General features: G+C 38.6%; 1 protein-coding gene across 8 annotated transcripts in view; it reads right to left on the bottom strand.

Annotated features, from left to right (window-relative positions):
- Window positions 1-6,713, bottom strand: part of CPED1 (cadherin like and PC-esterase domain containing 1) — a 311,005-nt gene extending 304,292 nt beyond the window's left edge. For 2 of the 8 annotated variants that reach the window (XM_015134793.3, XM_015134795.3), the window contains exons 1-2: window positions 6,317-6,713; window positions 5,358-5,838 (exon numbers count right to left, since the gene is read on the bottom strand). In XM_015134793.3, coding sequence (XP_014990279.3) covers window positions 5,358-5,606 — 249 coding nt within the window. In that variant the 5' untranslated portion in view covers window positions 5,607-5,838; window positions 6,317-6,713. Of the gene's footprint in view, window positions 1-5,357 lie in introns of all 8 variants that reach the window. The other 6 variants (XM_077997210.1, XM_077997213.1, XM_077997209.1 and 3 more) reach the window with 4 other exon arrangements.
- Window positions 6,714-15,458: the final 8,745 nt, after the last annotated feature.

The raw sequence follows: 15,458 nt of genomic DNA, 5'->3' as shown, positions 1-15,458 counted from the left end.
AATAGAAATGACCAAATGCAAAGGATAAGGAATGGGGAGGGGTGACCAGGAAGTACATGCAAAGAGAACCAGTTACAGTTTCTCCGAAGGGAAGTAGAGAGACAAGGAGCATATTGTATTAGGTTGATTGCCAGGTACGAAGAAAGCTTACTGGTTTATTAGTTCTACACATGTTTGCTGGCAGGATTAAGATTTGGAATTGGCAATATTATAAGTAATAGAGGGTAACTGTGGAGCCAATTTTAGAAAAGGTTGAAAAGGGGGTGTTCAAGAACACACGTGGAAAGTAAGATTTGGCAAAGAAGAGGCATTTTGAAACAGCTTACCAACTGGTCTTCCTGCCTTCAATTCTACTCCAGTCCATTCTGCAATGTGTGCTCATACTGTTCTCTCTAATACACTTATCTATTTATGCCAGTCTTTGCTTAACATTCTTCAGGGATTCTCTGTTGCCTTTGGAATAGAATCCAGACTCCTTATCATGTGCACGTTTCCAACATCCAGACCCTGCTGAATTTTCTACTTTGTGTATTTGCCTTCCTGCTTCCATCAGTAACAATAACAACAACAACAACACACCACGCACATACACACACACACACACACACACACACACACACACAGAGCATAACAAATACTTTGAATTCCCCAAATGTATCAGGCTATCCGGCTATTTCATTTCTTATTTGCATATGTGGGCTATTCTGCATGTAATACTTTTTTCTTTCTCTACCCTCTCTAGTTCCTTCCCAACATTCAAAAAGTCATCTTGTAATTATCAGTTTCCTACCACCGTGTTAATTTACTTGTCTGTCTCACAGAAGCTTGTATTCCTGTATCACTAGCATCTCATAAAGAGGCTAATACACACAAATTGTTTAATAAATATGTACTAAATGAATGAAAAGAATGAATAAATGAAAGGTATCAGGAGGAGAAAGGGTAGAGATGAAGCAAGGTTCTGTGGGGGATATTTTTTAGTTGAAGAGAAGGATTCTCAGTGAGATAACTACAAAATTTTTATATAAAATAAGAAAGGCCTCTTCCCAAGACTGCAAGCAGTTTTGCTGGATTTTTGGTGGATTTCTAGAAAGCAAAATTATCAAACTACTGTCTCAGTAGTGAGTAGATCACATTGCCTCATCTACCCCTCTAGTGGGCATTACTTGCCATTGTTGTGGTCATCAAACTAAGGACAGTGTTTTCACAGACCTGGAAGCTCCTACTCACAGTACTGATTGAAAAGGAGGGTCCACCTCACCTTTGCACCTGCAGGATGACACCCATCCAGGGGCTAGCTTCTCTAGTGGCTGCCCTGAGAAGCCAAATAACTCAACCTGTAAGTACGATGAGAGGGACTCCAATCAATAAAAGGCAGGAGAAGATATCAGGAGATAAACTGCTTGCCCTTTCTGCTCCTTTTGTCCAGCACCTGCACTGTGACGTGGTAGCTGAAGAAAGCCTCTCTGGAAATGATTTGCAATAATGTACTCCCTTGTGTTTGCTCTCCCTTCTCTGTTCTTTCCTCACTCTTGTGTTCCTGAGATTGCATTCTCTAATAAAGTGTTAGCATGCAAGTATTTGCCTCCAGTTCTATTTCTAGAAAACCTGGGCCAAGTAAGGAATTTTTAAGAAATTTTCAAATGGTAAATATATTATTTACTATTAGAATTGCAAACAAGATTAATTAGATCATTTTCAATGAGAACATCCACTTATTTGCATTGAGCTGTGTTTGGATCCTTGAGAAAGCAAATGTCATATGGAACAGTCACAGAAAGAGAAGGGAGAGTCAAGAAGATATGGAAATTGAATAGTCAAGCAACAGTCAACAAAATAGTAGTTCTCATTTTGGAGCCATCAACAGGAGGTAATCAGAAACACATGGCTATGGTGAGTATAAATGTATTCCCCAAATAGCAAAGTTTCCATTAAAGGAGCATATACTAAGGAGATTTTCTTTCATTGTTTCTGTTTATAATTTAATATGCTTCCTGTGTTATGAAATATTAAAGTGTTAGATGCTATAAAAATAGATAAATCTATTGAGTGACCTACTTTGATGAAGACAACACATCTATGTTTCTATATTAAATTGAAATAATTTTAAGACTTGGCAGATTGTCAGGCAATATTCAGACTACTGATGTTGGGAGAAAACTCTGAAGAAGTGACAAAAATGCATCTGCTTAGCCAAGCCCTTTGGATTATTCAAATGGAAAAATGAATTAAAGTTTGGCAAGAAAGAGGGAGAGTACTTCCTCACTATGGAAAGTTGGCATATACTATACCATGATTTCAATCCATACTGAAAACAGCTTTACACATTGAATCAGATCCCATGTGTAAAAGTGTGCAGGGTAAAGTCGCCCATGATCAAATATTTGGTAGTACAGAACCTTCCATTAGGAGGCTGATAAAGTACCAAAGGTCTTCTCATAGACATAACTGCAACAAAAAAGACTGGGCAATATGTATTACTTAGTCAATGAATAAAAACTCTGATCCAAGAAGTTTTGATTTCTGTATATTTACTTTGGTTTCTGAATGTTTATCCCTGCAAACACTAAAACATTCACTGAAACACTTGTTCTAATATGCTCAGTCGAAGTCTTTAATTATGATTTTTTCCATTTTAGGTTTTTAAATCTAGATCCAATTTACACATCTTGGAGGGGCAGTTAGTTTAACATGTAAACATACTGGTTGTTAAGCATTTGTGGTGGTTCTTAGGATGTTTTTAGTTCTGAGTATCTGACAGAAATCTATGATTTCCCCCCCAAAGATCTGCACATACACCTACATATATAGTATTTTGCATAAAATGCCATGGATGTATACATTTTATACATCTAAATACATTCTGGAATCCATTAACCCTAGGTCAAAATCAGCTGCTTTAAGTAACTTTTAAAAACACTTAAAGCAAAGATTTGACTAAATAAAAGTAATAACAAAATCAAAAATTTACAGATAGAAATAATGCTACTTCTATAAAATGCCTCAAAGCTAATTCTAGGTTTTCAGGAAACCTATATAGCATCTAATCAGCTTTTTAAAATGAACTTCACAAATAGTTACTTTAGAAAATGATCAATATATTGATCCCAAAGGTTTTCTCTCTTCATTTTAGCCATCTGAAAGAATATCTAATAATTTAAATTGGAGTATGATTTGACTCTTTTTTCAAAACATATACTATAAGTAGAATTAATTTGTGTCTGGTTTTAATTAACATGTGTATGATACTTTCTTTCTCGCTTCCTTTCTGCCTCAAATAAAAAGTGGCTTTAAACCAGGGGCTGGCATAGGTTAAAAATGGAGTGACATGGCTAATGTTTGGAAATCTACTTTTCATATCCACTGGGCTCCTGAACTTAATTGTAAATTTAGAATCTTGCTTATAGTTAAAATACTTAAGACTGTGAATCATTTGTAAACCAAATTCAACATGTGTTTGGCATTTTTGGTGAAGAAAATTCTCAAGTGAATGTTTTACACCAGCAGCCAGTAAGTTTCAGACGGTTTATAAGTAGTAGGAGATTCAAAGTTGAAATAGAATTTTCTATGACAGCCCACAAATAACAGCTAACATATGCCTAAATTACAAACAAAGCAGGAATCACACAGAGCGAAGGAGGGGAATAAGAAAGCTGTAAGTTCATGAATAAAATATTTTCATCCAAACTTCTTAGCAAAAATTTTAGGCATTTAATAAGAGCAAGACTATCTCAACTATTTTTGAAGAAATTGCATTTCTCAATATTAGAAACTAACAAGAAATGACTTTAACAGTCACAGTTTACATCCATTTTGACTGTGATGTATTCAGGAAACAAAAAAAAAAGTTAATGCTAGTGTAAAGGAACAACAACAAAAATACACATTCTTCAATCACTTTACTGTGCCTCAAAGTAGCTGTAGAATTTCAGTTGCAGTTTTCATTTTAAAGTGTTCCAACTTATATTATCCACTATTCTTTGTCATAAGATAGTTCTTGGTCAAGATGTTTCTTGGCATTACGGATAACAAATGAAGTCACTTAAAAGTTTCAAATTTTCTTTGTTTTAACTTAACGTTATTTTGTATTTCAATACGTTTTTGTAGTTGTGGTTTCAAAAATTATTACAAGGGCTTTGCATTTACTTTTCTTTAGAGCATCAGCCCTGCAGTAGGAACTAAGCAGCTTGATAGCTATTGCTCTGGGGATGCCTCTTGTCGTAATGCTAACCATGTGGCCTACCTAAATGGCACTGAGTGTCAGGCTCCTTGTTCATAAAATGATAACAATCATATCTACTGTACCTGTCTCACAGGGCAGTAGTCTGAAACAAAATAAATAAAAGGGTTTTTAAAACAAGTGGTGCTGGTCAATTGTGGAGGTTTTGGCAATAACGGTAGCAACAGAGCTGGTGTTCAAGTGGAAATTCTACTTCAAATGGTAACCGGCATCATAAGATCGACCAGAATCTACTGTAGATATAAGATGCTACTTACAGAGCCCTCAATTATGTTGCTACAATGCTACTTGTTGTAACATAAAATTTAGTAGCTTTGCCATCATGATTTTTTTTGTGTGCATTTTTTTTTCTTTGTTCATGTTCTGTTTTACACTTGACTATTTTATAGGTCATTATTTCACTGATAGGCATGAGGAGAGTGGTATATTAAAATAGAAATCCTGTGTTGCTTTGTGGGCTGTTTGTGTTTTTTTTTCAACATTTGACGAGTAAGATTAGTAAGTTTATCTGAATAGAATAAATATAGAATAATCTGTATTTCCCTGATCTTATAAACAATAAAACACAGTGTATCAATTCTTTTGATGAAATATATTATACTATTATTTTAAATACTTTTGAAGTAAATATATTGCTTTAGAAATGTGGTCACCAATTAAGAATCGATCTAGCTAGTTACAAAATGAAACTTTGGAGAATCTTTGAGTCTGGAATGGACTGGGCACTGACCGCCTTGAGAAAAGAGACACTCAAGGTTTATCAAAGTTTTTGAATCTTTGATTTATGTTTTCGAATTGTAAATCCTCAGATCTCTTAGAATCCTGATATTGTAGAAAGAATCCACGTCATTTTACGCCTCCTCCAAACTGTCTACTTCATTCCACTGAAATGAAGTGAAATCCTAAGAGACAAAGTAAGGCCAGAACTTTCTGGAAGTAACTATAAGAAGTTGAAGCTTACGTAACGTGTTTCCCTGTCATCAGGTCACTCTCTAGGCTGTTTACACTCTGGATCCCTTTCAGACCTAATGGAAGTTAATTTTAGTTTTATAGAAAGGACAGAGGCAGATTGCTGTCTTTGCAGAAACTGTCTCCATTAAGCTTATGAGAGTCTTACCTTTCTGGTTTCCTGGGCATTACCAGAGAGAAGGAAGCACTGTGTGTCCTGAGAGGATCCTTTCTTGCATCTGCTTGCCTGAGATTCAGTGGATGTGTGTGGGACAGCCCCAGGGGCAGCGGCTGTGAGCTTCCGAGTCCCTCGGAGGGTCAGAGTCTGGTAGAAGAGACAGATTGCCACCACCAAGCCCACCAAGAAGGGTCGGGGGCAAAATCGCCGACGACAAGGGAACACTGGACGACAGACCATGACCAGTTCAGCTTCACTTGGCCCCTGTCCACGTTGCGGGAAAAGTCATAGCAGCTATTTTTTTGTCAGCATAAAAAATACTAATCTGTCTTCTTTTTCCACAACTCCAATCAAGTTTGCTTCATCCCTGCTCAAGAATTTTCCAAAGGGTTGTGCCAAAGAATCATAGGTCCCGAAAGTCTGAGGCATTTAATAAGAGCTCTTCCATGGATGACAGTCAAAAGTGGATGACCTGAGTTTAAAAAAAGACATCAAATAATAATAGTTGTAACGAATAACCTGAGTGTATCCCAGGCTGCCAAACTGTTGCTTCCAGTAATGCCTTATTTTCACATCTTTAAACTCACAGTAAAGGAGTCCGACTCTGCCTCAGCTTTGCAGGAAGAGAGAAAACAACACCAAAGTAAATCTGGAGTCTGAAAACAGCATTGAAGAACGCAAAAGATTAAAACCCAAAGTGTCTGTCGCACAGCTGAACTCAGGCCAGGTTGCCTTAGCAGTTCCTCAATTTTCCTCCGGTTTTAAAGCAGTCTTGCTTTCAGCCTTTTGTATGCTTCCCTTCATTTAGTTTTAAATTCCCACTGTCCTGTAAGTATTCACGGCTTTTAACATAAAAAGGGCATACGCAGTTTGAATGGACATGGTTACTGTCAGGGTTTTTGCTTGAATTTGTTTCATTCCGTCTCAAGTTCAAAGTTCTATGTACTTACTCAGTTTTCATCCTTTTAGCCAGAAAAAAAAGTTTCCATGATTTCCTAATGGATTGCTGATCAAAACCACTCGGAAGGAAACACCCAGTCGTATGACTCCAATTCATCTCACACACACACAGACACACACACACACACACATACACACACAAACACACGCGCGCGCGCCCGCTGCACGCCCGGCGGGAGCAGAGGACCGCGGCATCGCAGGCACCCGGGCCGGGCTGGCGGGGCGGAGCTAAGGCCGGGTTCCTCTGGCCGTGGGGGCTGCTGGAACAGCGCTGTCAGCTCTGGGTCCGAAACTGTGGGCTTCCCCACGTTGGAAACAGCAGCTAGCATTTCCCCAAATGAGGCTGCCCACCCAGAGCTGCAGAATTTAGAAACATGTCTGATGTCTGATCCTCTATGCAACTTCTTTTTCCTAACACAGAATTGGAAAAACAAATACCCTAGCCAACTGGTGACAAAGGTCGAGAATGAGACTAAAGTGAACTCCATGAGTGAATTGGGATATCCTTCACTCCAGGGAATTGTGGTTACTCTTCTGAGGATAAGAGGGTCACAAGTACTGTCTGGGCCTCAGACGGCAAGCACCAGAATAGCTCAGTCGTCTCTCTGTGCCTTAGTATCGAACTCAGATCACGGATGTTCTTATTACTCCTTTCCTGGACTAATTAGTTGGGTCTTTCAATGATCTGATGCTTTATGGCCTGACATTTTGCTCCTAAAATGAGTTGATTATAGCAAGTGTTGGGGGTAACTTTTGCCCAACAGAAAAAGGTCCACAGTGGGCTTTGTCCAGAATCAGCTCAATCTAATTCTGTGCAGACCTTCGGGTGGACGCTGCTAATAGTGCAATTCTGCAAATCCCCTTCCACTTTTGCTGAGGCTGTCAAGGGGAAAGGAGATCAGTCTGGTGCATGTCGCTCTCTTCCCCAGTCCTTGCTTTGCGAACTCTGGATACCCAGGGCTGTCTTAGCGCATAGCAGGCATTATTTAAAGGCTCTGGACCTGAAGAGGTTTTCAAACTTGTTTCTAAGCCAAACTCTAGTGGGCTGAGGTTCTCCGTGAGGCCACACCCCTAGAGTGAGCCCCACCCCAGAGGCACGCTGCTGTCAGCCCCTTGTATTTTGAGAGACGGAGCGCCCCCTAGGGGTGTCCGGCTATCACAGATTCAGAGAAATGGGTATCTAGAGATCCTTGCTTGTGAGAAAAACTTTTAACATCTTATAGAACAAATTAATTAACACATTACAGAAGAAATATTTACATGGAAGCTGGGTTCATCCAAAGCCCTTGCATGTATCGCCTCCAGTGGCTTTAATATTATTTTACGTATAGGTTCAGAGTCCTTAATCTCATGACAAATGGGATAGAGAAAAATAAAGTGATCCTTCACTTTTAGAAGCCAAGAGTTTTAAGAGAAAATGGCTGAACAATGGTGTTGTAGGACATATCGTTTTGGTGGATGCAATGTGATTTGAGAGATAATAAGAATTATGAGATTTCTAAATTGGAATCCAGGGTGTAACAGTGCTGTCACTGAGTGATAAGGAATAGGCAGACAGCTCTATTAAGTTTTGTTAAGGCAAGAAGTCTGAGTTTGGGGAATCTAAAGAGTCATTCTTATGCTTTATTAAATTGTTGAGAACAAGGTACAGAAAAAAAGAGTGAATAAGATGCTAAAATAAAATTGCCTTTGGGTTGGGAGAAATGAATACAACAGTATTAAAAATTTTAAGAAGATGATATAGCTAGACTTCAAATAATGGGAATAGGGAAGAAGGTGGAAAATTAGTATCCCAGAAATGATTCTAGTAGATTGAAGAACCCAATTCCCCATTTTAACTAGTGAGTCCAAGAAAGTGGAAGAAGGCAGTAAGGAAATATTTGCAAGAGAGAGCAAAGATGTAGCATGAGAAGGTGTAAACAAGAGGTGGAAAGGAGATATAGCAAGAATTATCACCAAATAGACTAAGGCGATCCACAAGCATCTGATTTTAGAGTAAACCCAATCTGGATACGATTCATGGCACTGCCTTTTATCAGCTGTTCTTAAACAAGTGGTTTGACCGAAGTCTCAGCTTTCCTCATTCGTGAAATAAGGATATTAATGTTTCCTTTAAAGTGTTGTTGGTACAACTAGATGAGATAATATACGGAAAGCAACTAAGCATTCTGTGAGTATTTGTAGGATAAATGAATGCTGAATGCATGTCTGCTAAGGTTTGAATCCTGAGGCTGTGCTCCGTCCTCACTGAGCTAATGGGTGATGTGGTGTCAGACACATAAAAAGATAATTATCAAATAATGAGCCCCGTGGAACACCAAAAGCAAACATGAGCTCTTAATTCTCTTCCCTTCCCTCTTTGAGACAGAAGTGCACCCACCAGCAGATGCTCGTTTGGGAGGATGAGGGCAAGGGTGGCATGAAAGCAGCATGTGGAGACTCTACCTGGGAGGTATTTATACCTGAGCCATAGGTTACACACATTTGAATAGAATGATAGAGCCTGAAGGAGTCAGAGTGAATGAGGCCAGTTGTGATGTCGCACACCTATAATCCTAGCACTTTGGGAGGCCAAGGCGGGAGGATCACTTGAGCCCAGGAGTTTGAGACCAGGCTGGGCAACATGGCGAAACTCCATCTCTGCAAAAAACTACAAAAATTACCCGAGCATGTTGGTGTGTGCCTGTGGTCCTAGCTACTCAAGAGGCTGAGGTAGGAGGATCACCTGAGCCCGGGGAGGTCAAAGCTACAGTGAGCCATGATTGTGCCACTGCACTCCAGCCTGAACAACAGAGTGAGACCCTGTCTCAAAAACAGCAAAACAAAACAAAAAAACAGGGAATAATAAAGACAGAGAACAAGTTAGTTTAGGGATGAGGTGAGAGGGTAAATATTCACTAGAACCATGAGGCTGTAGATTCTGACAGTGTTTCAGACTAAATGCTTTTGTGCACATAATTTCATAAAGTATACTTTACACTAAATAATTTCAGTATTCAAGGGCCTGTATTTAAGCAGATTAATCTGGGACAATAGATTAACGGACCTTTCAGGATCCTATCATTTCGAGCTTGGACAAAACAGAACAATCTCTCTCCCCAAACCTCTCCAACACAAAATATATGCTCCCTTCCCACACATTTCATTTGGTCTTTGGTATGGAGTGGAGGTAAGAGGAAAGTATGCACTCAAATAATTGTTTGAAGGAGGTATTTTTTAAATTTTATTTTTTTAAACTAGGGAATAAAAGTATTCTTAACATAAAATTCCAGTGTTGGATTCGGAACTTTGGGAAAGTAATATATTTCTCTACCCCTCTGAGTCCCATCTTTCTCATAAAACAGGGGTTTCAGGGATCAACTGATGACCTCAAAGGTCACCCTAGGCTACGAAAATGTATGCTTTTAGGGATACATTTTGACAGGGATTTCCTCTCTGTCTTCAGATTCTGGGCTCTGTTGCTTTTCTGCAGGGAACAGCCTTTCCCTTTCAAGATATTATCTGACTATGATAAGGTAAAATCCAGCTGTAGTTACTAGCAGCGAAGTCATGAATTAAGTGCTGGAAGTCTTATCAGCAATGCCTGGTCTCTAACCTTCCAGCACTTCTTCCTTAGAAAGTTTGACAGCCCTCTTCTCAGCTCCTATCACCTCTTATCTAATGCTGACTCTAGAACTTGTCCCATAAGCTATGAACTTAAGATGATGTTTTTAAACCTTGAATGACACATTGATTCTCTACTATGCAGAAACATCACCCTAGGTGCTGGGTAAAACAGAAGACATATGGCAAATACTATGAACAACTGAAATATAAGAAACACACTGATGAATGGGTCACAGCATGATAACTGCTGCAACAAATAACCGTAAAATTTCATTGGCTTGATACAATAAGAGCTCATTTCTCACTCACATAATTTTTAAGTGTTTGTCAGTTTTCTCTAAGACATTTGGTACCTAAGGTCCTTCCACCTGGTGACTTTCCATAACCTAGAATCTTGGATACTCACTGGGATCCTCTGCCTCCCATCAGCAGACAATGGATGAGAAAGGGCATGGTGAATTTTGTGGGAGGTTTTTTATGGGTCAAGCTTCAAATTGGCATATATCTCTTGTGCCATATTCTATTGTCCAGAGCCTACTCACATGGACCCACCTAATGGAAATGGAGTTGTGAAATGAGGTCTAGCTACATGCCCAGGAGGAAAAGGAAATAAGGCCGATAAACAGATAGCAGTCCCAGCCACAACTAAGATGGATATATTCCAAGAACCATGGAGAATCAAAATAAGGAGTTCACATCTTTTGAGAGGTGATAAGAAAAACGTAGCCACTTCTTGACTGGGCCCTAACAAGTCGCAAACATTTCAACTCCTGCAAGAGGGAAAATAAAGGTCTTATGTCTTAGTAGGAGACCACTGAGACAGAGCCGAAAAAAAGAGTGTTAGCTACAGATCAAGGAGGGCTATCATTTCCAAGTTTAACAGTTTATTTAGCCTTCATCTGCAGACAGTAGGAATCCAAAAAATTTCTTTCCCAGATTTATTAGTGAAGATATGGTAGTTTTCAGGGTAGGGTGACCATTGTCTCCAATTATCTGAGAATATTATGTTACCATTACCTTCTATTGTAAACCCAGAACGCAAAATCTCCTCTGTTTTATAGGTGGGAAAAGAACAGCATGAGTCAAATGCATGTGCTTATTCTCTTTAGTGCAAAACACATGTAAGATTTAATTTTAAAATCTATGTGAAATGTCAGATTCCTGTTTTAGAGTCCTTCACTGTCCCTTAGGAGATACATGCTGTATTCAATTAAGGTATATGCAAATACGTCTGATGATGTATTATTCCACAAGGTTATGTATACATACAGTGTAACTTTTGTACAGACTACGGACTTCAATTTGAGACACCTGAATCTTTTATGAAGCTCTCTGTGCATTTTTTTTAAAATGAAGATTTCCCTCTTCGTTTTCAGTGGTCCTAAAACCACCCTAGGCTGTGAAGGGTGATAGCAGGCTATGGCAAAGGTCCAGGAATTGTGTCAAAGGGTGATAGGAAGAATGTGCAGGACTCCCCTCGTGCACAGCATTTGTCCAATTTACACATGAAAGTAAAATGCCACAGTGAAAATTCTTCATTTTGCTACTATTCCTTCCTTAGTTTTTGTTTGTCAATCTCTTTGTAAGTTTCTAGATGAGCAAAGAGTCCAGATAGACCAAATCCTCCAAACTAAATGCTTTGGATGTTAGATGGTACATCAGACCTGTGCTTCTGAGCATATAAACCACCCAGAGCTCCCCTAGGCTAACGCTCGGTGCTGCCTGTTCTAAATGGGACAGACACACTTTCAGTTCTCCACAGTTTTCAACTGCTCACTTTATTTTTCACAACTGACTCTTTTTCATAGAAATTTTGAATTTGCTTGCGCCAGTACCAGAATGATTTTCATTACATTTGTGCTGTATTTTAGTTACTACTGTACTTATAATCCTTTGCCATATAAACTGCTTATGATGGAAGATTTTACTCACCTCCATCCCCTGGGAGCATCCAGCACCCTTGGCAAGTGATTGTTTAAAAAATTTATATTTATAGAATTCTACACATCATAAATTCAAATATTTTCCATTATTATTTCAATTTTTCCACAAGGTTTCACATGATGGTAACATTTAACTAAGTAGAGGCAATTGTGTCCCCCCAAACAGGAGACATTTGGGGGGGTAATTCTAGAGATGTTTTTGGTTGTCACAACTGGCAGGGGGTGGTAAGGCAGAGGCAGAGTTGCTACCGACTCCTAGTGTACAGAGGCCAGGAGTGCTGCGAAATGCACCCTCCAATGTACAGTACGGCCCCCACAACAAAGAATCATTCGGCACAAAATGTTGAAAGTGCTGACGCTGGGCAGCAAAAGAAATAGTCAACAAACAGACAACCTGGAAGTGGGAGAAAGTATTTGCAAACTATGATCCAACAAAGAGCTAAGATCCAGAATCTACAAGGAACTCAAACAACTCAACGAGAAAACACAAATAACCCCATTAAAACGTGGGGAAAGAGCATGAACGCTTTTCAAAAGAAGACATACAAGTGGCCAAAAAAAACATATGAAAACATCGACATCACTAACCAGAGAAATGCAAATTAAAACCACAGTGAGATACCATCTTACAGCAGTCAGAATGGCAAAAAGTCAAAAAACAAAAGATGGCCGAACATGGTGATTCATGCCTGTAATCCCAGCACTTTGGGAGGCCGAGGCAGTTGAGCCCAGGAGTTTCAGATCAGCCTGGCCAACATGGCGAAACTGCATCTCTATTAAAAATACAGAAATTAGCTGGGAATGGTGGTGCATGCCTGTAATACCAGCTACTCAGGTGGCTGAGGCACGAGAATTGCTTAAACCCAGGAGGCGAAGGTTGTAGTGAGCTGAGATCCACTACAGCCTGAGCATCAGAGGGAGATTCTAAGACAAAACAACAACAAAACAAAAAATAGAAAAACAAAAGATGTTGGTGAAGATGCAGACAGAACAGGGAAAACTATACACTGCTGGTGGGAAAGTAAATTAATACAACCTCCATGAAAAACCCTATGGATATTTCTCAAGGAACTAAAAACAGAACTACCATTGGATCCAGCAATCCCATACTGGGTATCCCAAAGGAAAAGGCATCATTATATCAATCTAACAGTCATACCACCCTGAACACACCTGATCTCATCTGATCTCAGAAAGTTAAACAGGGTCAGGCCATCAGGCCTGATTGATTGGACAGGAGACACAATTAGTCAAAAAGATACCTGTACTCATATGTTTATTGCAACACTAGTCACAATAGCAAAGATATGGAATCAATCTAAATGTCCATCAACTGTGGATCGGATTTAAAAAATGTAATACACACACACACACACACACACACACACACACACACACACCCCCACACCATAGGAGTACTATTCAGCCATAAAAAAAGAATGAAATAAATGTCTTTTGTACATTTATTTCATTCTGAAATATGAATGGAACTGGAGGGCATTTTCCTAAGTGAAATAAGACATCAAATACCACATGTTCTCTACTTGTAAGTAGGAGCTAAACAATGGCTACACCATGGACAGACAGACAGAGTGGAATAACAGATATTGGAGAGTCCAAAAGGAGGGTGGCGTGGAGGAGTACTGAGGGTTGAAAAATTACCTATTGGGTACAATGTTCACTATTTGTGCAACAGATACACTAAAAGCCCAGACTTCACCACTATGCAATAGAGTCATGTAACAAAACTGCATGTGTACCACCAAAACCTATAAAAATAAGAATTTATTTAAAGTGCTAAGGTGAAGAAACTCAAAATTAACTGAACAAATAGTTGTTGCACATTTTTTTACATATGGCTGCCTGAAATTTGTCTGTTACTTAAGTTACAATAGTAACTTATGGCAATGACATGATTAACTTCCTTAGAATTTTAGCCATTTCCCGAATGTGTAATTATACTGCTTCCCCAAACAAATGTAACTTTGGGCATATAATTTCCTTTAAGCCTCTCAAATTTGTCTTTGAAGTTTGTATCCTCTAAAAGATTATATATACAGATATAGAAATATATCTGTATATATGTATACACACATTCTAAAAGAGAGACAGGTAGAATGACTTCAATTAGTGAGCACACATGTAAAATGAGGGCGGGTGGGAGGGGTGAGGTAAACATTTCATTGGGTAAATATTTAACGCAATGAATTATACTATTTTTTTTCATTACTTTCTTCAGGACATAAATTTATACCTTGGTATGGAACCAGAATTTCTGTTTGAATCAGTTCAATAATATATAAAACATTTAACTTTCATTTGTTGTATGACAGCTCAAACAACGTTCTCCATGAAGAATCTCATGTGTCTTCTCTGTAAACCTGCAAAACAAGATTCTTTGGAAACTGTATACATTTTTTTAAATGTCTCAAAATAACCACATAATTTGGCTTGTTTTCTTTTCCCTTTTCCTGCTTTCTTTTTTCAATGTAATCACAATTCAAACAGTCATTTCCATTTTCAGAAAATAAAAAGTATTTTAAAACTTTTATGTAAGTGTCATTTGATTATCTGAAAATTGATGTGTGTGATGTGGATGGGAGAGAGGAAGGTTTTGTCTCATCACTTCAATGAATGCTGGCATTCATGTAGCTAATCTGGCTGGGTAAGAAGGAAACATTCTTTGACTGAGTATAGCCCTTTGGTCACATTCCACCACATAAGTCAAAAGGTTACTTCTATATCTAATCTAAACCATATGATCTCTAACAATATATAACCTTTTTTTTTTCTTTTTTTCAACAGATCACTCTTTTAAAAACATTTATGCACCGTGACCACTGGTAAAGTGAAAATGTGTTTTGGCACATTTGGGAAACCCACAAAAATTATCTTTACAGCCAGTTCCTCAAAGCATTCAAGAAAAAAAATGAATGACCATATTAAGATAAATACACAAATACTTCAAGGATATAATCGTAAACTTTGATAAACTCTAATGGGATATATACCAGAGAGGTCATATCCCATTAGAATTAGATTTTACTAATACCTCATATTTACCTGAGCATAAATATAAGGCAATCCATTAGAATGATTTTACTAATATTATAATTAGTTTTATTAAGACCAAATAGTTTAAATATTAAAACTAGTTATAATATTAGTGAAATCATTCTAATGGATTGCCTCATATTTATGCTCGACTCAAATGTATGGGGCATTACATTTGACTTACACAGCTTTTTAAAGTAACCTGACACCTGTTACAATTGTTCTTATTTTAACGTATCAGAATGGAGGGTTCCCGTACTGGAGCAGATTTAACAACGCAACCAGTATTCTCAGCAAACTATCGCAAGGATGAAAAACCAAACACCGCATGTTCTCACTCATAGGTGGGAACTGAACGAGGACACTTGGACATAGGAAAGGGAACGACACACACCGGGGCCTGTTGTGGGGTGGGGATAGAGGGGAGGGATAGCATTAGGAGATATACCTGATGTAAATGACGAGTTAATGGGTGCAGCACACGATCATGGCACACGTATACCTATGCAACAAACCTGCACGTTGTACA

The sequence above is a fragment of the Macaca mulatta genome, chromosome 3, assembly GCF_049350105.2.
Source record: "Macaca mulatta isolate MMU2019108-1 chromosome 3, T2T-MMU8v2.0, whole genome shotgun sequence".
Classification (NCBI taxonomy): Eukaryota; Metazoa; Chordata; class Mammalia; order Primates; family Cercopithecidae; genus Macaca; species Macaca mulatta.
The sequence above is the reverse complement of the archived record's forward strand: the minus strand, read 5'-3'. Positions and strand labels throughout refer to the sequence as shown.